General features: G+C 40.1%; 1 protein-coding gene across 1 annotated transcript in view; it reads right to left on the reverse strand.

Annotated features, from left to right (window-relative positions):
- The window catches only part of CACNA2D4 (calcium voltage-gated channel auxiliary subunit alpha2delta 4), a 159,910-nt gene extending 135,877 nt beyond the window's left edge, over positions 1-24,033 (reverse strand). The window contains exons 1-9 of the mRNA XM_036760693.1: positions 23,867-24,033; positions 21,206-21,287; positions 16,037-16,153; positions 10,890-10,949; positions 9,610-9,772; positions 8,123-8,254; positions 6,378-6,438; positions 5,299-5,449; positions 2,328-2,402 (exon numbers count right to left, since the gene is read on the reverse strand). Of these exons, the coding sequence (XP_036616588.1) occupies positions 2,328-2,402; positions 5,299-5,449; positions 6,378-6,438; positions 8,123-8,254; positions 9,610-9,772; positions 10,890-10,949; positions 16,037-16,153; positions 21,206-21,287; positions 23,867-24,033 (1,008 nt within the window). The remainder of the gene's footprint in view (positions 1-2,327; positions 2,403-5,298; positions 5,450-6,377; positions 6,439-8,122; positions 8,255-9,609; positions 9,773-10,889; positions 10,950-16,036; positions 16,154-21,205; positions 21,288-23,866) is intronic.
- Between the last annotated feature and the right edge of the window lie 3,797 nt (positions 24,034-27,830).

Raw genomic sequence — 27,830 nt, forward strand, 5'->3', positions numbered from 1 at the left:
CAAGTGGGAAACAAAGGTACAAAGAGGAGTAAAGTTCAAATATTTTGTCTTCTAGTCAACTGTTTTCACTACCAAACATGTGTGCAAGCTTGCAGTTGGGAATCAACCCAAAGTCCCATATACCAAGTGTCTCAAAAAGTTTTTAAAACTTAAAATGGCACTAATACTTTTGGGACAACATAGATATATAAATATATACACATATAACATATATATGCATACATATGTATACACACATATGTTTATATACATGTATATGCATACAAATAAACATATAGATATAAGGGTATGTGCTTATATACACATATACCCATACATATACATACAAGCATACGTACATATATATATATACACATACACATACACATATACATTTTTACTAGTTCATTTTGCCTCCAAGAAGTAGCAAAACAAAGTTAAGTTTAAATCCTATATGGTCACCGATAATAGGATTTATGACCTTCAAAATTGCACTTTACTTAATTTCTTTTTTGAAAAGTTTGGTTTATGCATTTTTTTTTTACCACAGACATTTTCATTTCTCTCACCACCATAACCTTCTCTTGCCACAAAGGACAAATAAGTAAAAATGACACAGAGACTATGTCCGACAGAGTATGCAACATTCAGCATCTACAGTCCCTCCCACCCTTCTTCCAAGAAGAATACCAATAATTCATCTCTCCACCTTCAACTAACATTCTAAAGAGCTTCTCTCAAGGGCCCAAATTAATTGATTATAATTTCTCCTCCTCTCTTTTACTCCTAGGTGCCCTTATTTAGAGATTCATAGGATCTTGAGAGCTGGAAGAGACCATAAATTACCATCTAGTCCAAACTCTTCATTTTATAAATGAGGGGCCTGAAAGCCATGGATTTGGCCAAGGTTAGGGTGGCAGAAATGGGACTAACTAGAATATACTTCTCTTTGTGTTCTAGTTAAGTGTTTGTTTTTTTGAACCTCCCCCTGCCCTTGTCACCCCCCGCCCCCACCCCACTGAATAGAGCTGAAATGGTCCAAAGACCCAGAGTAAGAGAGAAAAGGATGGGTTGAGGTGGGGGTTGGGGATAAGGGCTACCTAGATAATCCACAAACTGGATAATCAGCCCCTGAGTTCACTGAGGTCTTTCACAAATATTGAATAGGTACTTACTATATGCAGAATATTCCACTGGACATTTCAAAACATGTCTCATTTCATAGTGGGTGTGGATGCTTTCTTCACCTCTACCCTCCATGAACAGACCCTCAAAATATCTATAATTTCATGGGGTGTGTGGGTGCTTTCTCTCCCCACTCACCCTCTCATACACAGAGTGCACAGACCCACTTAGCCTTGAAGATGGTCTTCATGAGCTGTTGAGACCAAAAAATTCATCATGCAGGGTATGAGGTCCTGGAACAACAGAATCTGTTGCTGTGCCCATCCATACTCAGAGCCTTTCCAGAAGCTTGGAGGCCCTGCTAGGTAGGGCTCATGCTCCCATTTCACCACTTGGGGAATACAGCTGAGGGAGATGTAAGATTAAACAAGACTCCATGCCTGCCTTCACAGAGTGTACAATCCAGTAGGTCAACTAGTATTCTTATAAATTGACTAATTATTCTAATTAAGAACTGACCAAGTAAAATTAGTCTTCTTTTCTTCTCTGAAGAAGCATTTGTTATTTGCTCTGGGTAAGCGGGCAGTTAGTTTGCCAAAGAGCAGTGCTGCATATATTTATGTAGAATCATTATCATATGAGAATCAATGCAAGTTCAAGAGAGAAGCAGATTCTCCACCAATCCAGCACCTAGGAGAAACCATTTGGTGTGGATGCCGTGAGTAACCGAGGAAGCTAAAACGACTCCAGTTTGTCAGAAGTTCTACTACCTTGCCCCTGATCCTGTTTGTATCGCAACCCCTACCCTCTCTGCCACAGTCCTTGCTGCTCAAACAGCAAAGATAGTCCCATCTAGTAGGGTGGAGTTACAAGAAATAGCTAACCTGAAGAAGAGCCCAGCAACAGGCCTTATCCAATCAAAGGATACCACCTCCCCTATTCCTACCCTGTCATCCCTTCCCCAGAAACAGCCTTGTGCGATCTGAAAGCCCCCTATACTCAATTCACCTCCTCCCTAAATTGAAACCTATATAAGCCTTTTGTTCCTTTTGTTCTTTTGTTCCTTTGCAAAGTCTCTGACTGTGTGGGGTGGGGCTTCCTGGATGGCAAACTCGAACATTTGTTGTTTCCCAAATTCATGGATTTTGGGTTTGGTTATGGGTTTAGATTTTGGGTTCTGGTTCTAGTTTATGATGGCCAACAACTTTGCCCACATCACTCACCTCTCGATTGTCTCTATCAGCCTGGACAAGAATCCCTTCAAAACAAGGTTCCACATAATGAACATAATCATTGTACTGTAGCCATAGGAGGGAAAATTGTAGGGAAGAGGGAGAGAATGAAATGGTCAGTTTAGATAGTCATCTCCAATGAAGCTTAGGCAGGCGGCCTGCAAGGTCAGACTCACCCAAGTACCCTGTGGACTCTTGTGCCACGGCCAGGAGGAGTAAACTATGCTGGTCAAACTTGGCTAGGGTGGCAAGGTGAGCCCTGAACATTCTATCTTACCCCTCTGACATCACGGACATTTTCCCAGATATGGATGTTGACCCACCTTGAAAGAACTGAGAAAAGTAAATCCTGCTGAGTAAATTCACTCCATCTTCATTGCAATGACTATAGAGACAGGGCATGATATAGTAAATAGATGGTTGGCCTAACTAATCAGAAAAACCTAAATTCAAATCCTTGGTTACTTTATGACATTGGGCAAATTATTTAACCTCTCAATGTTCCTGAAAACTCTCTAAGACTATAAATTGCAGATGACTTGTTAATCTACAATGATAGAGAAAATTCTCTACACTAATGAAATTACATAGCTGGACTGAAAGGAAATTACTTGAAATTACAAGCAAATTGCTTGAGTAGCATTTAACATTAATGGTAAAGTGCTCTTCAATTAACAATCACTTAGCATCATTAAGAGCTAGAAGAGACCTTAGGGTCATCCAGTCCAGTGGTATTAAACTCAAATAGAAATGGGGCCACTAAACTATACATAGGAATCCCTGAGTCACATATTTATGGAGAAAACCATATATTTACATTATCTATGTTCTATTGCATTTTACCTATCTTATCTTACTTATCTAAATATAACCCAATTATATTTTAATCTGGTTCCGCTTCTATCTTGCCCTCATGTCTGATGCCTCTGATCTAGTCTAACATTTTTTCAGATGTGGAAACTGAGGTTAGAAACTCGCCTAAAATCACACCAATAATAAGTAGTTGGGTTGGGATACAAACTCCAGTCCTCCGACTTCGAATCTAGAGCTCTTTCCACCATAAGCTCAAAGCATTTTATGTGCAATATTCCAGTTATAACTATGTGAGCTAAGGTGTAGTCAGCGGCATGTGACCTCCCTATTTCTGCTTCTGCCTAGTCTTGAGGATGGAACCTTCAGACGTGTCCCCCTTAGCACTCTTATTTGTGATTCCTCAAAGGCTGGAGATGCTGCTTCAGTTGGCTAAAGTGGCCCTGGTATAGTAGGGGAGATGGCTTCTCATCCCCTTCCTATCTCCCTAGTCCTCAATCTGTCCCTTTTCTCATTACAGGCTTGGAGAATATCTTTTGTTTATCAACTAGGGAAAAGAATGTGAATTAACCTCTTCTTATGCAATAAAAATTTAAGTTCTTGGAGTTACTTTGGTATTTTTAATTTACTTTTGGTCTAAATTAGAAAAGGGATGATATCCAGGTATAGTACAATGGGACAGCATTGATTTTGACTGGCATCGGCAAGGATAATATGAAGAATGCATACTTTCCTCATGCGCTGCTCTTCCAAGCAGAAAAAGGCTAGGTATGGGGTTGAGGGGAGACCAGTTGAATCTCTGTAATAGGAGGAATATGTTCATTTATTGCTAGGGAATGGCAGAAACCTGCTGAGTATATCCCTTCCATTACTACTGCATTCACGGAAGTAGGAATACAATGTGGGCATGAGAGTTTAGGATTTAAGACTCACAGGAGGAGAATATGATAGAATTGGATGATCTAGCCATGTTCTATCCTTTCAATCATTCATGCTAATATAGAGCTGATTTTGAAGTCAGTAAGATCTGATTCTGGCACTCTCTTCCCTCACTAAATACCCAATGTTTCCATGATACTGATAACAACTATTATTAGTATCCAACTAACCCTAATAATACCTATTGTTACTATTACAGAAACACAGGGTATTTAGTGAGTCAATTTAAAGAGTGCTTTCTTCCCTATTACCCCTCTTTTTTTTTAAAGGCCATCAGGGTTAAGTGACTTGTGACTTGCCCAGAGTCACACAGCTAGTAAACATCCGAGGCTGGATTTGAACTCAGGTCCTCCTGACTCCATGGCCAGTGTTCTATCCATTGTGCCACCTAGCTGCCTTCACTTTTGCCCTTTGAAGGAGGTGGGACATGATGCTCCTGAGCTTCATAGTGTGTCCTACCTGGGACTGACTTCTCCCACAGAACCTCCCCCTCCGATATTTCTACTCCCGCTCTCACTCTCGCTCTCACTCCCACTATTTATCCTTTGTTTCCTCTTGCTGATATAAGGATGAACAATGGTATCAATGAGTTAGCATCTTGTCCCTCCTATGCAATATATTTGTGTTTCATCAGAAGCCTTTTGGAGACTGCTTTTTCCCAAAGGATAGAATCTTGGTGCTTTCAGACATAGTGGCTAGCTGGTGTGGTAAGGCCTTCCAGTGACCCCTGTTAAAGGGATGGCCACCTACGTGCAAGCCTCACTTAGGTCCCAGTCCATCTCCCTCATTCCTTTGCACAACTTATCATAACTGGTCTGTAACTTCTCCCTTCATTTGCTTTTTTCTCTCTGTGAATGAAGATCCTCAGTCATGAGATCACTGGGAAGCTCTAGAATACAGACATCTTTGAGTTTTTGCCTCCTATATGCTCCTTATCCAGGGTGGTGAGACCAGATAAATAGTAACAGAAATAGAGGTAGGGGTAGAAATTGTTTTAAGGGTGGGAGTCAAGAATCATTCTAAATCAGGAACATAGGGCATCACTCTAGAGCACAGGGGAACTGGGAGTGAGCTAGGGTCTATTTAGAGGGTGTCAGGAAACATGCTAGAATAAATGGGTTCATACATGGTCTAGATGTTCTAGAGTAGGCAGGACGGGACAGTCCTAGAGTCATAGGGTAAGGGTTGTTCTAGAATAAGAGGATATATTCACCGCAATGATATTGACAAAGTCATTCTCCCCCAGGGTATCCAATATAGTAGAGACTGTATGCTTGGCGATGGCTATCTGCAGTCCCTTCATACTACCACTCACATCCACCAGAATCACAATATCCTTGGGAGAAGTAGCAGCTTGGATGTACCTTTGGAAAGAAGGCAAAAGGAGGAAGAGGGAGAGAGGATGGAGGAAAGGACACAGATGGAGAAACCAGAGCTATATGAATCAGCTGAGAAAAGGCTGTGAATTGTCCTTGCTCAGATACTGTCCTGGTCCACAGCACATCTGGGCCAGATGCTGAGCAGCTGTACCAGAAGTCCTGCTCCAGAACCACCAGCATGGACATTCTAGCTTAGAGTCATTGAGAATGTGGGAATGTGCTAAGCCAACTGGTCTAGAGAATAGTAGAAAGGGCAAACCCAAGAGACAGTCCTGGTTCTGTCTTGTTCAGACTGGTTAGAATCCCATTGGGGCTGATAGATAGATAGATAGATAGATAGATAGATAGATACAGATATAGATATATAGTATGGTGAGCGGAAATTTTTAGAATAAAAATTGTTAATTCTACTCTTGTAGATTCTTGTAATTCTACTCTTAAGAGTAAAATCATGTCCCAAGAGTCCTGTCCTAAGAATCCTGTCTGTTCCTCTGAGCCTGAATCTGATAGCCTCACCACAAGGCACAAAAAAGGGGGAAGAAGTGAGCCATGCACTGGGATGCCTCAGGGTTTGGCTGGGGAAGATTCCAAAATAGACAGTGTAAGTGGAGGTTTTGGATTGAGACCAAACTGTCCGAGTGAGGAGAGGCTACAGCAAGAAGAATCTCATTGATGAAAGGAGGCAGCTGGACAGGAACTCTGCCTCCCTCTCTTCTTTCCCAGCTCAGACACCATTAGAATACAAGCTCTTTAAGAGCAGGGACCATGAGTGTTGCTTTTGTCTTTGAGTCTCCAGAGCACAGTTGACCGTAGTTGCTTGTCGACTGGCTGACCAAGGAGGAAGTTAAAGCCCCAAGACAATTAGGGAAACTAGAAGGGGGATAGACACCTCTCTCAGGAAACAGGCTCTTACCATCCTCGGTTCCGGCAATCGAAGGTAATGACTCCACTTTCATCAGGGGTCCACTTTATGCCTGGAGAGAAGGGAATTGGGACTGTTTCATCTGCTCAAGGAAGCAGACTTACAACCATAGCTTATGTAATGACATTCATACATGATCTCCTTTATTTAACAATCATCAAACTCATATAAAGACAGAGCCTTTGAATGGCAATGGTCCACAAGTGGTAGACCAGTAGAGAGCGACAATGAGGAAGAGAAAATGAAGACTTCTTCCTTCACTGCTGACTTCTTGCTCTCCCAACCACAGACACAGAATCCTGCATGGCTCACCACATGATTAGTAGAGAAAAGGCAGACCCCCACAATTTGGGAGCCAGGGCCCTTATTTCTACCAAACTTGTAGGCAGACTCCAAATATGAGCTTAAGACAGACTCACATAATCACAGGATTTAAAAGTTGGAAGGGATCTTAATGGCTATCTAGTAGAACTCATACATAAAAGGAATTTATACTATGATATATCTGATAAGTGGCCATCCAGTCTCTGCACGAAGAACTTCAATGAGGGGGAACCCACCACCTCTAGAAGCAGTTCATTACACCAGCAAACAGCTCTCATTGTTAGAAAATGTTTCTTTACATCAAGTCTAAATTTGCTTATTTTCACCATTTGCTCCCATTCCTTCCTTTTGGGGCAAAATAAAACAAGTCTAATTTTTCTTTCACATGATACCTCTTCCAGTACTTGAAAACAACTATCACGTCCCCCAAGTCTTCTATTTTCTAAGCTAAACATCCCTAGTTCCTTTGTATGACACAAGCTCAACATTCTTTACCATTTTGGTTGCCTTCCTTCTTAAAATGTGATATTCAAAGCCGATCACAATACTCCATATGTGGTCTGGGCACTTTGGGACTATCACTGCTCTAACCTGAGATCAAATTAACTTTTTTGGCTGCTATTTCAATCTGTTGATCCATAGTGAGCTTGCAGTCCTTTAGTACCCCTCTATCTTTTTCAGATGAACTTTTACTTAGCCATGCCTCTTCTATTTTATCATTTTGAAATTGATTTTTTGAACCCACTTGTAAGACTTTGCATTTATTTCGACCAAATTTCATCTTGTTAAAATTTGTCCCAACATTCTATCCTGTCAAGATCTTTTTGAATCTTGACTCTATCATCCAATGTAATATCTTTCCCTCCTAGCTCTGTAGCTTTTAAAAATATGATAAATATCCCATCTATGCATTTTCCAAGACAATGATAGAAATGTAAAACATTACAGGTGCAAGCACAGATCCCTGGGGAGCCCCATAGGAGACCTTCTTCCAGGCTGCCACTGAACTATTTTAATGACTGTTCTTCTAAGTCTTGCCTTTCATTCAGTTCTGAACCCTCACCATTATTTTATCATCTATCATATTTTTCCATGAGAAGAGTATGAGATACTTTAGTAAGTGTATTGTTACAATCTAGGTAAACCATGCAGCATTAACTTGATCTGCCAGTCTAGTAATATTGTCAAAAAGAGAGATGAGGTTAGTCTGTCATGGCTTATTCTTGGAGCCATAAGGCTTTCTATGTTGCCTTCTCTAGCTATTCACTAAGCATGCCTTTAAGAATATGTTCCTGCTAGGGATTTGTCTTTGCTGTTCATGGTCCCAGGACCTCAGAGGAGAATCTCCCTGGGGAAGCATAGTTCTAGAAAGCACATTTCCACACCCTCTCCCTGCCTCACCATTTTCATACCTGGATAGAGCCTGAAGAATCCAGTTGAACTGCCAAAATACTGCCAGGTCAGTGTTGGATCTCTTTGGAAATTCTCCACAAAAACAGGGTTTAAGGCTTCTGACATGTAGACTCCATTCAAAATATTTGGATCTAAGGGGCAAGATAGAGAGGGAGCAATGTGACCCCAGGATACACTTCAGGGGTCAGATTGGACAAAGGTTAATTAAGCACATATGAGCAATCAATAAGTACTCAGTGCCTATTATTTTCTAGGCACTGTGTTAGGTATTAGAGATAGAAAACAAAAAATGAAACAATCCCTACTGTGAAACAGAACACAGAACCACTTTCTCTAATACATTTAGCCCAGAGCCCCTGGAAGAACACTGGACCCCTATCAGGCTATACTCTGACTTGTTTTCATTACTTCTGGAGGGCTGTGTTCATTTCTGGGCATCGTGGATTAGGAAGGAATGCTGAAGACGGCCCAGAGGAGGGTAGCAGCATGGGAATAGCATAATGCAGACTAGGTATAGGAACTGGGGCTGTTTAACCCGGAGAACAGAAGACTTTAGGGAGGGGGAGGACATAATAGTCATCTTACAGTATCTGAAGGGCTGACATGGAGAAGAGGAATTAGCTTGGTTTCTCTTGGGCTCTAGATCCAAGAGCAACGGGTGGAAATTGAAAAGAGTCAAATTTTTTTATCCACTTTTTGATGGAGTTCAGATAGAAAGAGTCTGTTGAAAAGGCACTCTCTTGCTATTACTCTTTTATATTTAATGATCTGTGGATCATTGCACTGGAGGATAAAATGACTATTTTGGTAATTGAATAAGATTATTTTGATAGAAGTTCATCTTCTGGAGACTTGCTGAAAGCACAACTCCAGTAGCAAAGAGGATGACAGAGATAACACGCATATTGTCAAATTTCTGCAAGGTTTTTATTTTTCTGCTAGGTCTCTATATTTTGAAGGATTTAAACTCCACATAGTTTAGAAATTATGAGTATTTGTTACGGCATTTAGAGTTAAGGTATTTTTATGGCTCAATGTTATGTCTGGGTAGGCAGTAGCTCTGTCTCTAATGATGCTCCAGTTGTACTAAATTTGGGGGCTCGTATTTGTAGTATAGGACCTTATTGTCTATTAGTTCATAAAGGACACCTGAACATGTCTTTCCAGGTATCTGGTACATGCTAAATTCTTGTAACCGGCAGTAATGTGTTACAGTTTCCTACACCTCACTGCATAATTTATATCAAATGATAAGCTCAGGCTCCTTAAGAATAATATTTCTATAATTTTTGGCGACTATCATTATTAATAAGAGAAGTAGGAGGACCCATCTCTTAAAAACAGAATGAAGAAGACACCCAAGCTTGGTCCATGAAAGGAATTTTGGTGAAGAGAACTGGAAGAGAGAATTTTCACAAAAATTTGCAAACTTTGCATTAATTAATTGATTCAGGTAATTATTAATTAATTAATTAATTCAGGCTACCTTTGTTGTAGACATTGGTGGGCAGCTGCACGTTACTGATGGATGTATTCACCCACAGGTTGTTGAAGTGTTCATTGAGATCCAGAATAAATTCATCCCCAAGTTCCACATAATTGCCATCCTCGTCTTTTTCATTGATGAGGACTGAGTTGTAATAGTTAAACTAGAGATGTATGGAAGTGAGAGAAACAGAGATGGACCAGACACAGATGGAAATGCACAGTGGGAAAGAGAGAAAGGAAGAGAAATGACCTAGATCAGAGGATTCAAAGGTGAAAAGATGAACAGACAAACCGAGGCTATGTCCACATATACAAAATGAAGTGGACAATTCAGACCAGTTGATTGATGGCCAATTTTTATTTATGTCATATTTATATTATTTTTTATTTATTTGAAAAAACTCAGGATTGTAACAAATGCAATTATTTGAAGAGGGGTGGTGGTGGCGCAGAAAGGAAGATGTGCAAGTAGGAAAGGATTTTGACTTGAATTACCTAGATGACCTCGATTTTGCTCAATATATGTAGACATAGCCAGAGACAGACAGTCAGACACATTTCCATGGAGAGATAAACAGACAAAGATAAAGAGTACATCAGTACTACCAGTTTCTCCCCAAGTTACAAGGTTCTTAAGAAGTATAACTTTTCACTTTTTAAGAAATAGGCCTTATCTTATTTGGGAATGACCTGCACTCTCTGCCTCAGAGAGGACAATGGCCATAAACACTTACGTGATGAAAACTTGTCTCTCTGGTGACATAGACACCAGTCCTTTTACCTTCTTATTCCTCTACCTCTACCCACTAGACAGTCTCATCAGAGGCAGCTCAAAGTGCTCCTAGTAAGAAGGCTATAGCCTCAGTCAGGGTAAAGTTTAGATCTTTATGAGACCATGTTTCTCCCCCAGCAATTAGCACTGGCATTCCTGGGATTTGTCCCTCTATCCCTCACTTAATTCCTTAACCTAGAGCCAAAGTACACAGGGGTATCCATTTTAAAATTATTTCAACTGAGCTAATGTGGGTTCAGGAAAAACCTCATAGACAAAAACCCTGAGAAAAATATATTTAGAAATCACCCTATGTCTGTACCTACTGCACAGACGTTTGGCAGATGCCTAGGGTCACATTAGCCATACCTTTGGCAAAGCTTTGGACATAGAGTGGATAGTGAGGCCACAGTAACATGTGCGGTTTGGAGCCCCTGTCCCTCCAACTCTCTGGACACCCCCAATCTGCCTCTTAGAGAAATGGCATTGGAAACAGGGGGACTTACCACCAGGGAAGCATTGTACTCATGGTTGAGGTCAGCCTCCTCAGCGGCTTCAACGAGTCTCTAAGGCACACAAAGACACAATACACGGTGATCAAGAACTGGTGTTTGGACAAACTCTTAGGTAATCGGTTAGGATCCCATTGTCCTCTGACCTGGCTGTGCAGGTAGCCAGAATAGTCAAGAAGGATGTTGATATGCTAGAGATTGTTCAGAGGAGGGGGACCAAGATATTTATAAAGGACCTCAAGATGTGCCATCTAAGGGCTGGCTTGCCTTAAACCTGTAGACTTAATGGGGATATGATAGCTGTCTCCAAATATCTGAAGGACTGCTGTAAAAGAATGATTTGTTTTATTCTGCTTGGACCCAGAAGGCAGAACTAGGAGCAACGGATGATGAAAGAAAGGAAGGAAGCGGGCATTTAGTTAATGCTCACTATATGCCAGGCACTGTGCCAAACACTCTACAAATACTACCTCATTCCATGCTCATGCCAAGCCTGGGAGGGAGGTGCTCTCATTCTCTCCATCTTATAATTAAAGAAACCAAGGAAAGCAGAGGTTAAGGGACTTCCCAGGATCATACAGATAGTAAGTGTCTGAGTCTGGATTTGAACTTAGGTCTTCAGGACTCCAGGCCCAATGCTCTATCCACTGAGCTACCTAACTACCTTTGACCATATGGGGGTTTTCTTTTTCTTTATAATTGTTCAGTTTGTTTGGCAGGGGGGTGGGGATGGGGAGGAAGGAGGAAGAGACAACAAATGCTTAAAAAATGAACAAAGAAATAAAAAATATATTTGCAGACTAAATAACTTCATAGAAGCACTAGATAATTTCATTAAAGAGAATAACAATAATGAGACAATATACCAAAATTTGGGGGATGCAGTCAAAGCAGTTCTAAGGGGGGTGGAATTTATATCTCTAGATACTTTCTTCAACAAAAGAGAAAAAGAACAAATCAATGGACTGGGCATGCAACTAAAAGAATCAATAATTTAAAACATCTCAGTTACATACTGAAATAAAAATCCTGAAATCGAGGAAGAAATTAACAAATTGAAAACAAAACCCCTTTGAATTACTAAACCAGGAGTAGTTTAAAAACAACAGTAACAAATAACAATAGAGAGAAACTATTAGCTAATTTGATTTACAAAAAGAAAGAAGTAAACCAAATCACTAGTATCAAAAATGAAAAAGGTGAATTTAAAACAAATGAAAAAATGAAAGAAATTATTAGAAACTATTTTCTTCAATTATATGCCAATGACTTAACTGAAATGAATGAATATTTACAAAAATATTAAATTCCCAGGTTAACAGAAAAAGAAAGAGACAATTTAAATAACTCAGTCCTAGGAAAAGAAATGAACATGTCATAAACGATCTCCAAAAGAAAATCCCTTGGACCAGACAGAATTGCAAGTGAATTCTATCAAACACTGAAATAACAATTCCAACATAATACAAATTGTTTGGAAAAATAGGAAGAGACGGGGCTCTACCATATTCCTTCATAAATATGACCTTGATACTTACACCAAGGAAAGTTAAATGGAGATAGAAAACTATAGCCCAGTATCCTTAATGAATATTGATGCAAATATTTAAAATAAAATATTAGCAAAAGAAACTATAGCAAGAAATCACAAAGATTGTATGCTGATTAGTTTGCATTTTTGCCAGGAATACAGGGTTAGTTCTATATTAGGAACAGTATCAATATAATACACACTTTTTGTTAAATAACAAGAATAACAAATCATGCGATTTTATCAGTAGATGCTGAAAAAGCTTTTGACAAGACGCAAAACTGATTCCTGTTTTTTAAAAATAGAAATCATAGGAATAAATGGATCTTTCCATTGACACATAGTAGCTGTTTAAAATTGGGAACCAGCATTATAGGTACACTAGAGGCCTTACCAATAAAAATTAGATAAGGTAAAGCAAGAATGTATATTATTACTCATTATTCTGTATAGTGCTAGAAATGCTAGTTATATCAATGAGAAAAGAGAAAGAGGAGGAACAAAAGGTCAAGAATCTCAATGGCAGAAGTGGAGAAAGGTCAGAAGGAAGTAGACCTATCTCCAAATGGATGATTTGGGTATTTAAGTCACATCATAAACAAATGAGAGGAACGAGGTAGAAATTACCTTTCAGATCTAGAAATATGGAAAGAGATCATGACCCAATAAGAGAAAGAGAGGAGCACATAAGAAAAAATGAACAATTTTGGTTATATAAAATTGAAATTTTTTTTGCACAAACAAAACCAATGAAGTTAAAATTAGAGGGGAAACACTGGGGGAAAAATCTTGGCAGGAAATTTCATTGGTAAAAGTGCCCTTTCCAAGATATCTAAGGAATTGTTTCAAGTTTATTACAATAAGATCTGTTCCGCAAGTGATAAATGGTTAAAGAATATAAATAGCCAGTTCTCAAAGGAAGATACCCAGGCTATCCACAGTCATATGAAAAAAGCTCCAAATCACCATTCATTAGATAAATACAAATTAAAGCAACTATGAGGTTCTGCTTTAAGTCTGTCATATTGGCAAAGGTGATTAAAAAGGAAAATGACAATTGTTGGAGGGGCTATGGGAAAACATGGCCATTAACGCACGCATTATTGGTGGAGTCGTGAATTGGTTTGGCCATTCTGGAAAGCAATTTGGAACTATTGGCCCCCAAATTACTAAACTGTACATATCCTTTGATTCAGCAATATCACTATTGAGCCTATACTTCAAAGAGATTGAAGAAATAGTAAAAGGACCCATATGTACAAAAATATCTAGCAGCTCTTTTTGTGGTGGCAAAGAACTAGAAACCAAGGCGTGCCTGTTACCTGGGAAATGGAAATTGGCAGTTCATTGACTCAATAGAGAGAGTGCTAGGAGTTAGGAAGGCTTGAGTTAAAAATCTCACCTTAGACACCCCCTAGTTGTGAGACTAAGTCATTTAACCTTTTTCAGCCTCAGTTTCTTCCATCTATAAAATAGAGATAATAACACCTGCCTTACAGGGTTGTTGTTAGGAGCAAATGAAACAACATACATAAATTGCTTTGTAAACATTGAAGCACTATATAAATGCTGGTGATTTAAAAATTATCATATAAGAATATATTGCTTTAAGAAATGACAAAAGGAATAATTTCAGACAAACCCAGAAAGACTTCAATCAATGTAATGACCAATCATGGAGGACTGATGATAATGGTACCCACCTCCGAACACAGAGGTGACGAATGCAGAATAAAACTAATATGTTTGGACATGGCCAACATGGAGATTTGTTTGGCTTAACTATGCATATTTGCTATGCAAGTGTTTTGATTTTCTTCCTCTTCTTGGGGGGGGGTAGGGGTGCAGAGAGGGAGGAGATGCTTGGTAATGGAAAAATAAAATAAAATGAAAGATAAAGACAAATATGGCTTACTTTTATTGGAACACCATAACTCAGAAAGAATAGCCTAGCCTTTAGAGAAAGTCAGTTGGGACTAAGGAGTCATGCTCGGAACATTCCAAAAGGTAGTTAATCATTTATCTTTGTAACCTAGGAGGAAATTTCCATTTTTTTCCCACCACTTTTGGAAGTAGGAGAAAGAGACAATATTGAGTGAACCCCTGTATACTGCCTAATAGCCTGATGATGTAGGGATTTTTTAGTTGGATAAAAGTGTTTTCCTCACCTGCTGGTTAATTCTTGAAATTTCTCTAATAGAAGCATCATTTCACTATTATTATGGCTTTGAAATTGGTAACATTAGTACCTCAAGGGCTGGGACTTCATCCTTGTGGGAACTCCCTCCATCAAAATAGCCCTATAGAATTACCTAAGACTTGGAGAGTTTTTGTAATATTAATAATAATGACAATTTGAGAGCATTTCTAGCACTTTTAAGGTTTGCAAAGCAATTTACCAATTTTATCTGTTTTATCATCACAGCAATCCTGGGAGGTAAGTACTGTTGTTATCCTCATTTAAGTGACCAACTCATAGTAACATAGTTCCCACAGCCCTGCCAGAGGCAGGATTTGAACCCAGGCCTACTGCTGGTTCCAGCATGTTGTCCAGGATACCACAATGCTTCTCTAAAAGAAGTAACACAATGACTCTACTTTAGGTTGATGCGTGACTGATTACACATCTTTAGGAAAGATTTTGAAAGCAGAACTGGAGTAGGAGTTCAAACAGAGAAGAGAATTTCCCATTTTGCTTGCTTTATGATTTTACCTGGGGCTGACCTTATTATCGAACACTAGGGCAATACAATCTGCCTGTTCCACCATTGATCTCATCACTGATCTTGGTGCAGAACTGTGTACCCAGCATGCCTGGGCCTCTCCCTGCCAGGCCATATTCTCTGAATGCCTCCTTGTCAGGCCTGAGTCATGCCCTAGTGGTTTTCCATGTTTCTCCTGTATTGGACTCTTGTCTGTATGTCGTCCACTCATGTCAGTACTATTTGTCTTACACTTGCTTACTCCACCCGGAGGGTGAAGGCTACATCTATGTAGTTTAGTTCGTACAATCCCTAGCATGGGGCCGCAGAGAGACAACTTAAATGAATATCGTGCATTTGGATGCTCTGAGGCCCAGAGGGATTTACAGCTCTTATGCATCTTGACTGATTCGGTCTGAACACAAAGTTATAAATGCAGTTCTTGTGCCCTGCCAGACCTTCCCCTCTGCCATTGTCAAAAGGGTTTTTGGTGGAAGAGAGTGGTTTTTTTGTTTTGTTTTGTTTTGTTTTGTTTTTACAAATTTTTGGCTACTTTGCATTCCTTTATTCATTTATCCAATCAGCATCTATTGTACATTATAGGCAGTGAATGTGAGCTTATGCCATTGGAAGCCTTGCTGATACCCCAGGGTAACCCTATAGCACAGAAGCCATCGCTTTGTCTTCTATATCCTTAAGTAGCTATTTTTCTTGGGTGTGAGAAGAGCAGAGAAAAAAAGCTAGGGAGGACTAAGGGAATACAATTAGGTCCTGTACTCTATGTGAGAGAGTAACATGAGTTCCATGTGAGGGTCAAGAAGAAGAGGAGGAGGATGGGGGCTGAAGGCAGAGGATTCCACCAGAGGTGGATTTCCAGAGATTTCTACCCAGATTTTATTCAGTATTACCTTCACGGCCTCCACTTTCCTTCGTAGCATGCTTTCCATCTCTTCAGAGAACTTCTTCACAAGCTCCAAGCCATCCACCTCCTTAATCTTCAGACTGGACTCTACATCCTTGTACTTCTATCCAGAAGAAAGTCAAGAAGATGGTTGGGACACAATAATTCTTATGGCAGATGGTAGCCCAATGGTTAGAGTGTTGGGCCTGAAATCAGGAAGACTTGAGTTCAAATCCAGACATTTACTATCTGTGTGACCCTGGGCAAGTCACTTAATCATCATTTGCCTCAGTTTCCTCAAATGTAAAATGGCGTTAAATAGCACTTACTTGGCAGAGTTGTTGTCAGGATCAAGTAAGATATTTATAAGATTAAAAAAAACCCACTTATCACAGTACCTGGAACACTAGTAGGCAACATATAAATGCTTATTCCCAGCCATTACTGTTCCATGTTTTCTTAGAATACTGCCCTAATTGGGGATGTCTAGGCTCCAACTGGGAGCACCCAGTTTGGTGACTAAGATTTAGACGTGCTCCCTAATTATTTCTCAGGCTACATTAGTACAAAGCCCTAAATTTAGCACTTAATTATAAACATGCTATCCCTTATACTTGGAAGAGGCTCTCTGCTCACTCTATCTGCAAAGTCTCTTCGTTTCGGGCCTTAGTCACATACCACCTCCTCCGTGACCAAATTGTTTGGGCTATTTTGCTGGTCTGATCCTTTGAACAGCTCCTCAGGAAAGCTGAGAAGGGAGGTGAATTTAACCTAATGATTATAGAATCACAAATTTCGAGCAATAAGAGACCTCAGAGATTAATGAATCCTGCCTGTCTCTGCATTTAATCATTCCATTTCCTAAGGCTATGTTCAATTGCAGTTATGACTTTAAACACAAAAATATGTTTAAAAAGATTGAACCAGAATTGAAAAAGAAAGAGAAAATGATTTCTCCTGCCTCAAAGTTTTGAAAGCACTTCGTTGGCACCTGTCTTATGCCCTTAATCACATTCTATCTTGTATCATACTCATTTGTGTTCAGCTTGAATTGATTAGTGCCCATTAGACTAAATGTACCTCAAGGACATTTTTTCATCTTTGTATCTTTTGTTCTTTAAGGTGGCATTCCAGAGAACCTTGGAATCAGGAAGATTTGTGTTCATTTATTAGCAGTGTGGCTCTGGGCAGCTCAATTAATCTCTGTGCCTCAAGGAGTGCTCTAGGATTTATCTCCTGCCAGATGGAGGGAGTTGATACACTAGGAGTTCTCTTTGTTTATAGAATTACAGATCCAGAGTCCAGAAGATTTAATATTGCCTTGTGTAGCATTTTTTAATTGCTTCATGTTTGAAAAAGTCTTATCTGCTAACAAAGTTATAAGCTCCCATAGGGTGAAGATTATCTTCCCAGTTTTTTAAGCTCTCTCACAATACACTACATTATAGGGACAGGGACTGGACCTGTGATTTCACTGGTATAGGGGAGTCCTTAATGAGAAACCTCTCTCTATGAGGTACATCTCCACCTGTTTTGTAACTTAGAGTCTCAGAGAGTTGCCTAGAGCACTGGTTAAGTAATTAATTGCCCAAGGTTACACAGCCAGGATGTGTCAGAAGGCTATTTGAACCTAGGTTTTCCTGGCTCTGTGATCAGCTTCTATTCACTATACCATGCTATCTGTCCCTCTACATTGTACATTATATATAACAACGAAAGCTCAATAAACATAATTTGATTTTTCTCTAATGATTTCAGAAGGCTACGGTGTCTTAGAGTCTCAGGATTTGGACCTGGAAGGGACCTTAGCTTAGCATGGCACTAAATCTGGAAATTAATTTAGGTAACATTATAATTTTTATATAATACTGGCAAGGCCCAACCACAAGCACTGACTATCCAATATTTAAATTGTTTTCTTTTGTAACGGTCTCTAAACAAGCTCCTTGGTGGATTGACTTCCAGATATTTTGTGCATTTTGTAGTTATTTTGGATGGAAATTTTCTTTCTATTATTTTCTCCTTGGTTTTGTTGTTGCTATATAGAAATACTATTGATTTTTGTGATTTTGTAATCTTGCTATTTTACTGAAGCTATTGGGGTGGTTTTACATCGTTTCCTTGCTGATTTGTTAAGGTTTTCTAGATAAACCATCATATTGACATTTCTCCTTTTTTTGCTTACATTTATACCTTTAGTTTCTTTCTCTTTTCTTGTTGCTATTTCTATGATTATGTAAGATAATAACAAGAAAGGAAGGCATTCTTACTTTATTCTTTTCTTTATTGAGAAAACTTTTAATGCAAGGGTCCTTCCCTTTTTTGTGTCATAGACCACTTTGGTAGTCTGGCAAAACTTAAGGATCCTTTCTCAGAATACGATCACAAAGGAAACCAATCATACTGAAATACGATTGTCAAAATATTTAAAAAACAAACAAGTTCACAGACCCCAGGGTAAAAAAAATCTTCTAGGATTTCTTTGTTGAAAATAATGCTAGCTTTTGGTTTTTGATATATGCTTTTGATCATTTAAAAAAATGAACAGAAAAGAACATTAGGGATCATCTAGTCTAATCCTCTCTTTTATGGATAAAGAAACTGAGGCCTAGAGAAGTTAGTGGCACACCCATGGTCACAGAGGGAATAACAGAGGCAGGATTCAAACACAGATTTTTCAATGTACTTTCTACAACTTTCTGCTGGATTGTCCAAGGGTAGAGGTAGTATTTAATACAGATGTTTAATAGAGATATTTAATAGAGATATGCATTGAAGAAAATCCCAGGTAAGCCAACATTGCTGTAGCACTTCCCAACTTTCCCTCCCTACCCCACCACCCAAGGTTACAAAAAGTCATCCTGAAAGTGATTTGGGGAAAAGCAATTTTCTATGATTTAACATTAAGTGGTCCATACTCATTGGCTTCTTGCCCCAAAACTACCTCTCTGAGTCACTGCCTGGCAGTCATCAGTAAACCAGGGTCTGCTGTACTCTAGGGATACTGCTACCTTTTGGACACAGAACTGTTAGCATGTGAGTGATCTGGCTTTCTTCCTGTCTGCCAGAGTGACGTGTTTCCTTCAAGAAGACATATCTTATAAGATCCTGAAAACCTCTACATGGAAAATCACTCTCCCCCTTCTCGGATTGTTACAAATATAAGCTCCCCAACCACAGGTATTGCTACTGCCAACAAAGCTTGTGCAGGGAGGACCCTGGGTTCCCAGGAAAGAGTGGGAAGGTTCCCCTGCCATGCTATGTCATGGTATTTGGTGAGGGGTTTTTTGGTATAGTTTTACTTAGGGACCAAAACTTTAAGCCTAAAGATTTAATTTCCAAACCTAGTCTAGTATTAAGATTAATTTCCCCAACCATCATCTGGCCACATCTTTCCCGTCTTGTACTTGAAAGGGTGATTTTTTTTTCAAATCTGAGTATAGAATTTTGCATTTATCCTCACTGAACGTCATCTTTCCTTATCCAAGGGGGTAAAACTAGATGGTTTCTAAGGCCCCTTCTAGCCTTAAATCCTAGCATCCTGCCAGCTCTTGACCTGCCTCTAAGGGAAGAGGATGATGCCTCACCAAAGCATGCTGCCAAGGATAGGGAATAGGGCTGGTCTTACAGTCTTACACATGGTGTATAGTGTAAGGGGACAATGCTATGTATACATATATATAATATTCAAAAAATATTACAGGCTATTGTATAATACTGGCAAGTCCCGACCATGAGCACTGACTATCCAATTATTTAAGTTGTTTTCTTTTGTAACTGGAAGGAACCTTAATTCAGCATGATACTAAATCTGGAAATTAATTTAGTTAATATTATAATTTTAATATAATGTATGTTTTACATAATGTATGTTTTGAAGTGTAACAAGAACTTTCCTTCCCCTAAATGAAAATGACATCCCCTACTCAAGTGTGAAATTCCATAATTAGAAATTCATTCTTTTGATTTAAGAGAAAGGAATAAGTATTTACATAGTGTCCACTATGTGCCAGGCAAAGTGATAAGAACTTTACAATTATTACCCCTTTTGATCCTCTATACAACAGCTCTTACAAAGCAGGTGCTGTTATTACCCTCATTTTAAAGTTGAGGGAACTGAGGCAAACAGAAGGTAAATGACTTGCCCAAGGTCGTACAGGTATTTTTTTGTTTCCACATTAGCCATATTGTGAAAAGAAAAATCAAGAAAAATAAAGTTTTAAAAATCTGCTTTAATCTGCATTCAGAATTCATCAGTTCTCTCTATGGAGATGGTTGGCATTTTCATCATGAGTTGAAGCCAGATTTGAACTCAGATTTTTTTTTACTCTAAGCCCAGTCCACCACCTAGCTGCCATGTGCTTCTCTTTTACTGTGGACTTTGCAGCCCTGACTAGCTACCCCACCTCAAGGTTCCCAAAGTGGGTGATAGCACCCTCTGGTGGGCACTGGAATGATTGGGGGGGTAGTGGCCTAGGGTGCAATTGGGGGGTGTTGAATAAAAATAAGGGGGTGGTGGAAGCATAAGGAAAGAAAAGGAGATAAGAAAAACTGTTTGTACATGTTTCATCTGTTGTATAACAGAGCTGAAGTCGTAGTGATTACACTATTTTCCAAATAAACACACAAAATGCAAGTTATAACTAATCAGTAGTCAAGACTGCCAACAGGTCTTAACAAGCAAGTGTTGGCAGGTGAGTGTGTTGCACATTGTTGGGAAGTCCAACATGCATCAGCAGGAATATGTGCATGTAATGACTTGTTTACAATATGATACTATAAGGTTACATGATGCAATATTGCATCATCAAAATTTCAATGCAGGAAAAAACACAAATATGCAATACATTATTAAATTTAAGGTGCATCATTTAAAAAAATTATATTTTTTGAAATGACACAAAATTTTTAAAATGTTATAGGGTTAGAGAAAGTAAATTTCCAGGGGGGGGCACTGAGTAATTTTTTTTAAAAAGGGGGCAGTAGGCCAAATAAGTTTGGGAACCCCCGCCCTATGTGATTGCTATTTGGGAAAGCCAGGCAAAGGCTCAACAATGTGGTTCTCGGGCCTTCTCATCCTAAGAACTTTCACTCACCCTTTACATGCTTACTTTCTAGTACACTTCACCAAATACCTCCATACCCACTCTTATGAATTGGTTGGCGGTGCGATTACCTTCTTTAGCAGGAGTGATCCAGAGTATTTTGTCACCAAGTCATAGAGGTCTTCACCAAATGTGTCTGCCCAGAGCTTCACCCTGCCAGGGAAGAGGGACATATTCACATTCACATAAACACACTTCACCCCCCATGAAAGAATGGCTCATGTCAAGGAGAGGTGGCTAAAACTTCAGCCATAGCCTGTAGACAAGGCTCATACAGAGCAGGAGGGGAATGATATTCAAGGTGTAAGCAGTTACAATCTAGCACAATGTCCAGGTGCTGGCATCTACTTAATGGGGATAATATTTAATAATAACATCTTATATTTCCATTTTGCTTTGAGGTTTACAAAATGCTTTCCCCACAGTAATGCTGAGAGGTAAATAGTATTTTTTTTAAATTCAGACCTGTGATTACACCAGGGTGGAATATTCCCAGTGCAGCTAGGTGGAACAGTGGATAGAACACTAGGTCTATAGTCAGGAACACCTTGAGTTCCTGGCCTCAGAAACTTACCATGTGACCTTGGGCAAGTCACTTAACTCTGTTTGCCTTAGTTCCTTGTCCATAAAATGAGCTGGAGAAGGAAATGGCGAACCACTCCAGTGTCTTTGCCAAGAAACCCCCAAATGGGGTCACAAAGAGTTGGAAATAACTGAACAACGACAACAACCACAACAGTGGATTATTCCCAGGATGGAAACTCTATCAATGATGGAGGGAGATGTGGAGATGGCCAACTGTATTGGACATTGAGATGTTAAATGACTTGAGTCTTACACCTAGGAAGTGTCCAGGCCAAGATTTCAGTCTTTCCATTATACTGTGACTCTTCTGTTTGGCTTTGGATTCAGAGATGAGAATGGAGGCCTGGGGAAGAAGAGAAGGAGGGGAATGGGGACAATAAGAGGATGGTGCAGAATCACAGAATGTTGGAGCTGAAAGGAACCTCGGAGATCATCTAGTTCAACATTCATTTTACAGATGAGGAAACCGTGGCCTACAGAGAACAGGCTGTGGAGTCACAAAATCTCAGGGCTGGAAGGGACGTCAGAGATCATAGGTAAAACCTATACCTGAGCAAGAATGTTCACTGTAGCATATGCAGTAAAAGGCCTTGAATTCAGAGCGCAAGAAAGGAGGCCAGTGACTGAACCAAAGACTTTTGGGAGGAAGTGAAGTCTTAGACTAAAAGCACACTCAAAAATCCCTTTAGTCACAGGCTTAATGAGTTTATTTATTTCTTTTAGGGTATATATTTATTATAATGGCAAGTGGTAGTAGAGAGGGCTAGGGAGGAGGGTGGGGAAGTCATTGGGAAATAGGACTTAAAAAAGAAATGCTTCAATAAAACATTTAAAAAAGAGGAAAAAGAAGCCAACTAGTCCATTCTCCAGAACTACAGCCGACTCATCCTGGTCCATAATCAAAGGATAACAGTATGAGTGCTACAAGTACTGGGCTGGACCTGTATGTCACACTTGATGTGCAAGGATGGAATTTTAGCTAGGCATAATGAGAGGCTGACTGTAGAGCTGGGTTCACCATTTCTTTAACAAAGGATAATTGGGGTTAAACACAAATATCCCGAGATTCCCATTCAGGTGAAAATAATTGAATATATCCCTTCCTGAAAACAGATCTTGTGAAGAGGTGAGAGAGCTCAAGGGTACTGCTACCTGGAGGGAAAACTGGGGGAAGGACATCAGATAGAACAAACTGGTAGAGGCTTCAAGCCCAGGCTCACCTCCATACCTGAGGAACAAAAGGAAGAGGAGAAGAACTTTATTTTTGACTGTTAGCCATAGCCAAATTATTAAAAATAGCCTGGCCAATAACTCGAGATGCTCTGTGCTTAGAGAGATTAAACATATAGGCAGCACTGAGTGGTAGAAAGTTGGCCACAGGAAGACAGACCTAGACTGAACACCCACTTCTGACTCTTACTGGCTGGCTCGGTGCTCTATGATCTGCACCTATAAGTTGCAGAAGGGGTGCCAACCTGCATAGGTAGAGGGGGTTGCATCATGTGGGAATTCCTTATGCTAGTGAAACCTCAGGTCCAGTCCTCTATCTCCAGGTGATTGTAGTTACAATGTGCCCTCTCCTTCATTATCTAATAAGGACACCATTACTCCTGAACACCACTCTAAGTGAGCTTAGGATGAGATAGATGTGTGTCATAGTAACATGGACTATTAGTCCAGGGGATTAGTTATGCCTAATACCATTTGTTGAGGAGGATTCCAAATGTTTACATCTGTGACTCCCAAAACTGATGAAATTTTGAAGAAAAGGGGGAATTAGAACACAAGGTGAGGAGCTTTAAAACAGATTGAGGAAGAGGAACAAAGACGACTGGGAGGAAATAGCATATATATTGGGGTAGGAAGAAGGAATAGATCTCAGGGATGTTTTAGAAATCATCTAATACAAATTCTCATTTCAGAAGCAAACAGATTGAAAGAATGTAAGAGAATTGAGATAATATGGATAGAACTGATTTAGAAGGTTGTGCATTGAATAGGAAGTATAGACTAGGGGAACTCTCAGATTCTATGAATCTATGAAAACAGAAGTGACTTGCCCCAAGTTTATGCAAGTTATAAATCCTGGAGCTGGGATAACATAGAGTAAAAAGGCTTATAGGGTAAATGGGAAGATGAACACTTACGTTTCCAGAGGTATCTTCCTTTGGCTCTGGGTGAAAGGCAGAAAAAGGCTGATGAGCAAATAAAGAAAAACCACTCTCTTCTGGAAGAAGGTCCGGGTGACCTCTATTGGAGGGGAGTGAATTCTGGATGAAACATTCTCTGGATAAAAACTCGGGATCCCAGGCATAGTGCCCCTGCTGGGGTGGCAGGAGTGGAGAGCCGCGGGGCCCATCTAGGTCCGCATTGTATTATCCCCTTTCTGTTCTTGTATGCTAAGTGTCCAAGTCCCACCTTCTCCACCTGGCGGCTTCTGAAGGACTTGGAGCTTCTCAGATGTGACCCAGAGCAGCAAAGTTCATAGTAATCAATCACAGGCTAGGATGGTTTAGAGAGAGTAAAGATTCTCCTGTCTTCATTTGGCACTAGCCAGCAAGGAGTAGTGCGTAGGGAAGGGAAGGGGAAATAGCAGGGGTCAGTGAGCCAAGCTCAGTGATGACGAAAACCTCTTAATCCTCCACTCCAATCTGCTAAACCCCAAAGAAACAGCAGGGATGGGGGAGGGATGAGATCACTCAGGACTGCCCTGCTTTCAGGAGACAGGATTTCTTCCTTCAATCAGGGGTCAGAACCAGTCTTCCTACAGCCTAGCTTAAAAGTCATGGTCTCGTTTCTGCAGCATAGTCTCCTCCAGCCGAGCATGACATTTCTATTCCTCTCCTCTCTGCCCTACTGTGGATTCAAGACAGTATCTAAGCTTGCTTGTAGAACCATAAACATGTGATTTAAAACAAGAGGGGCCACAATCCTAATACTCTGGGATGCCTCATAAGTACGGAGGAAGGAAAGAAAATTACCTATACAAAATTATTGATTTGGGGATTAAAAATAATATATTCTTGGAAAGGCAGCATGGCATGGCGGATAGAGAGCTGGCCTGGTAGTCATGAAAACCTAGGCCCAGCTTCGGTCTCTAACACATCCTGGCCATTTGACTTTGGGCAACTCACAGAACCTCAGAGGGACCTACTCAACTCTCTAAGACTCTTAACTGCAGAGGAGTTTCCATTATGCATTTTTTTGAAAAAAGTTTCTTCATCAGGATTTTGCTATGCCAGTGAAATCATAGGTCCAAACCAAAACTTATATTCTTTGAAAGACAGATAGATACTACAATGTCAATGCTCTCTAAGTAATCAGCAATATAGAGGGGGAAAAGTTTACTATTACCTTTGAAATTTCTTTTAACTTTTGTTGATAATAGGGATGAAACCGTGGATCCCTCACTCATTCAGGGAAGCTATTTATACTTTAGCAGGGTATGCCTAACTGTGTGACTATGGTTGTCATTTCATTTTTCTAAAACTCTCCTCCCTCATCTGTATGTAACAGAGGACTTAGCCAATGAGAAATGCGGGCCCAGACCTGCGAGGACGAACAATAGAAATATAGGCTCTGCACCCTCTTGTACGCTTAGAGAGTTTGCTTTCAGATGTGCACAATGGAGAACTCTGCCTTCCAGAGAGTGTGTGTAGATTCTGTGATTGTCGCTTGTTCACTTATTATATGATGATGAAAAGCCTTCCAATTGTCTGTGGAATCTGAACTCTGAACACAAAGGCTCCGGGACTGTGGCAAGCCTTCTGCTGGGCTGGGTGGGTGGCAAAGGTCTACTCGCCCTGCCTAGGCCATCATGAAGGCATGAATGGATGGTGAGGCTGCCTGTTGTGTAGAATTCTTTCTCGATCTTAAGTGAATGAGTGTTGGAGGAACTTCTAAAGACTGGAAGAACAACCAGTGGTCTAGGAACTGGAAACCACATTGGAGTCTTCTAGTGAGGAGGATAGCCCCAAAAGCAACCTGCTGGATTATGGCCCAGCAATGGATCAATATGGTAGCCAAGAGGTCATGTCCTGAAGCAACAGAGTGATTTGGTTTATCAGCTAATCTGCCTTGGGAAGTGAACTAGGTGGAATGAATGTCATTTGGCTGATTCTTCCCAGGAACCGAGGGGGTAGAGGAAAGAATGTATTCATTTCAGGGGCCTTAATACATTTGACTTTATCTTTGGGTCTTACTCTATCTTCTCAGTAAAAGCTAATTAATGTTAATCGATTAGGGGGGATATCAGCTGGTTAAATGATATGGGGGAGATATCCTGGAGAGACTGCAACACAACAGGGTTTGAGACCAGAACAGGATATAGCTGGTGACAAAAATCCCTCTTTCTGCCATTTTTGTTGTTGATGGGACATAGTGAATTTCACAGGATGAGCATACATGGATGAGTTGTGATCTCCTTAGCAAATCTCATTACATTATCTCCACCCCCCAAACCACTCTTCTTTTTTTTTTTGTTGGTTTTTTCTTTTGGAGGCGGGGAGGCAAGGCAATTGGGGTTAAGTGACTTGCCCAAGGTCACACAGCTAGTAAGTGTCAAATGTATGAGGCCGAATTTGAACTCAGGTCCTCCTAACTCCAGGGCCACTGTTCTATTCACTGCACCACCTAGCTGCCCCCAAACCACTCTTCTTTTGAACTTTCTTATTTTTGCTAAGAACACAACCATTTGAGGCAGCTAGGTGGCGCAGTGAGTAGAACACCGGCCCTGGAGTCAGGAGGACCTGAGTTCAAATCCAGTCTCAGACATTTAACACACTAGATGTGTGACCTTGGGCAACTCACTTAACCCCAATTGCCCTGCCTCCCCCCACCTCAAAAAAAAAGAAGAGAACACAACCTTCTTTTTAGTCATCTAGGTTAGAGACCTTGGCTTGCTCCTCAGCTCCACACTCTTCCTCACCCCACCCATCTAACCAGTTGCCAAATTGTGTCATTTCTGCCTCTATAACATCTCCCCGGTCTTTTCTGTACTCACACAGCCACCACCCTGGTTGAGGACTCCACCACCTCTTACCAGGCTATTTCGATAGCTTCCCAATTAGTTTCCCTACCTCAAGTTTCTCCCCACTCTATCCTCCACAGAACTGCCAAAGTGATATTCCTAAAATGAAGATCTGACCATGTTTCTCTATTCAATAGAGTGACTTCCTCTTGATTTTAGGATCAAATATCATTTTGTCTTTTTCTTATCTTTTAAAAATTTCTACTTTTGTAAGTTTTAAATTATGTAATAATTATTTCAGTAGTATATGTATATGCTTTATAAACAATTTTTTTTTACTGATGGGGTGGGCAATCAAAGAAGTTTGGAGACCGCTGGTGGAGAAGGTAGTGTTGCATCATGAAGGAAGTTAGAGCTTCTGTGAGGCAGAAATGAAGAGAGAATATATTCCAGGCATGAGGGCTGACCAGTGCAAAGGTAAGAAGACAGATGTGTCATGTGTAAGGAACAGAGAGAAGTCCAGTTTGGATGGACTGTAGGATGTGGGAAGGGGATCAATATGTGGTGTAGCTAGACAGGTAGGCCACATTGTGCAGGATTTTAAAAAGTCAAACAGAGGAGATTATTTTTGACCTCAAGGGGAAACAGGAAGCTACTGGAATTTAAGTAGGGAAGTTGGGAAGTAACATGGTCAAATCCTAATCTTAATCTTTGGCAGCTATACGGAAGATAGATTAGAGTAGGGAAAAATTTGAGGAAGAGAGACCAATCAGGAGCTCATTGCAACAGCTCAGGCAAGAAGTGATAAGGGCTTCAAGGTACAGGTTGTTAGCTGTGTGAATAAAGAGAAGGGTTGGATGTGAGAAATATTGCATTGATAGAAATGGCAAGTTTTGGGCATTAGATATGTGGGTTAAGTGACAGTTGAGAGTCTAGTTCTGGTTAGAAACCCGTAAAGTTGGAAAAATAGTAGTGCCTTTGACATAGAGGAGAAGGTTTTTTGAGGGGAAAGATAGTTCTGTTTTGAACATGTTGAGTTTGAGATGTGTCTGGGACATCCATTTTGAAAATCATGGAACCTAGAAACTTTATAGGAGCCTTAGGAAGTCATTTGGTAAACATTTATTAAGCTTTTACTTGAT

This window comes from Trichosurus vulpecula, chromosome 5 (genome assembly GCF_011100635.1).
Source record: "Trichosurus vulpecula isolate mTriVul1 chromosome 5, mTriVul1.pri, whole genome shotgun sequence".
In the NCBI taxonomy this organism is placed as follows: Eukaryota; Metazoa; Chordata; class Mammalia; order Diprotodontia; family Phalangeridae; genus Trichosurus; species Trichosurus vulpecula.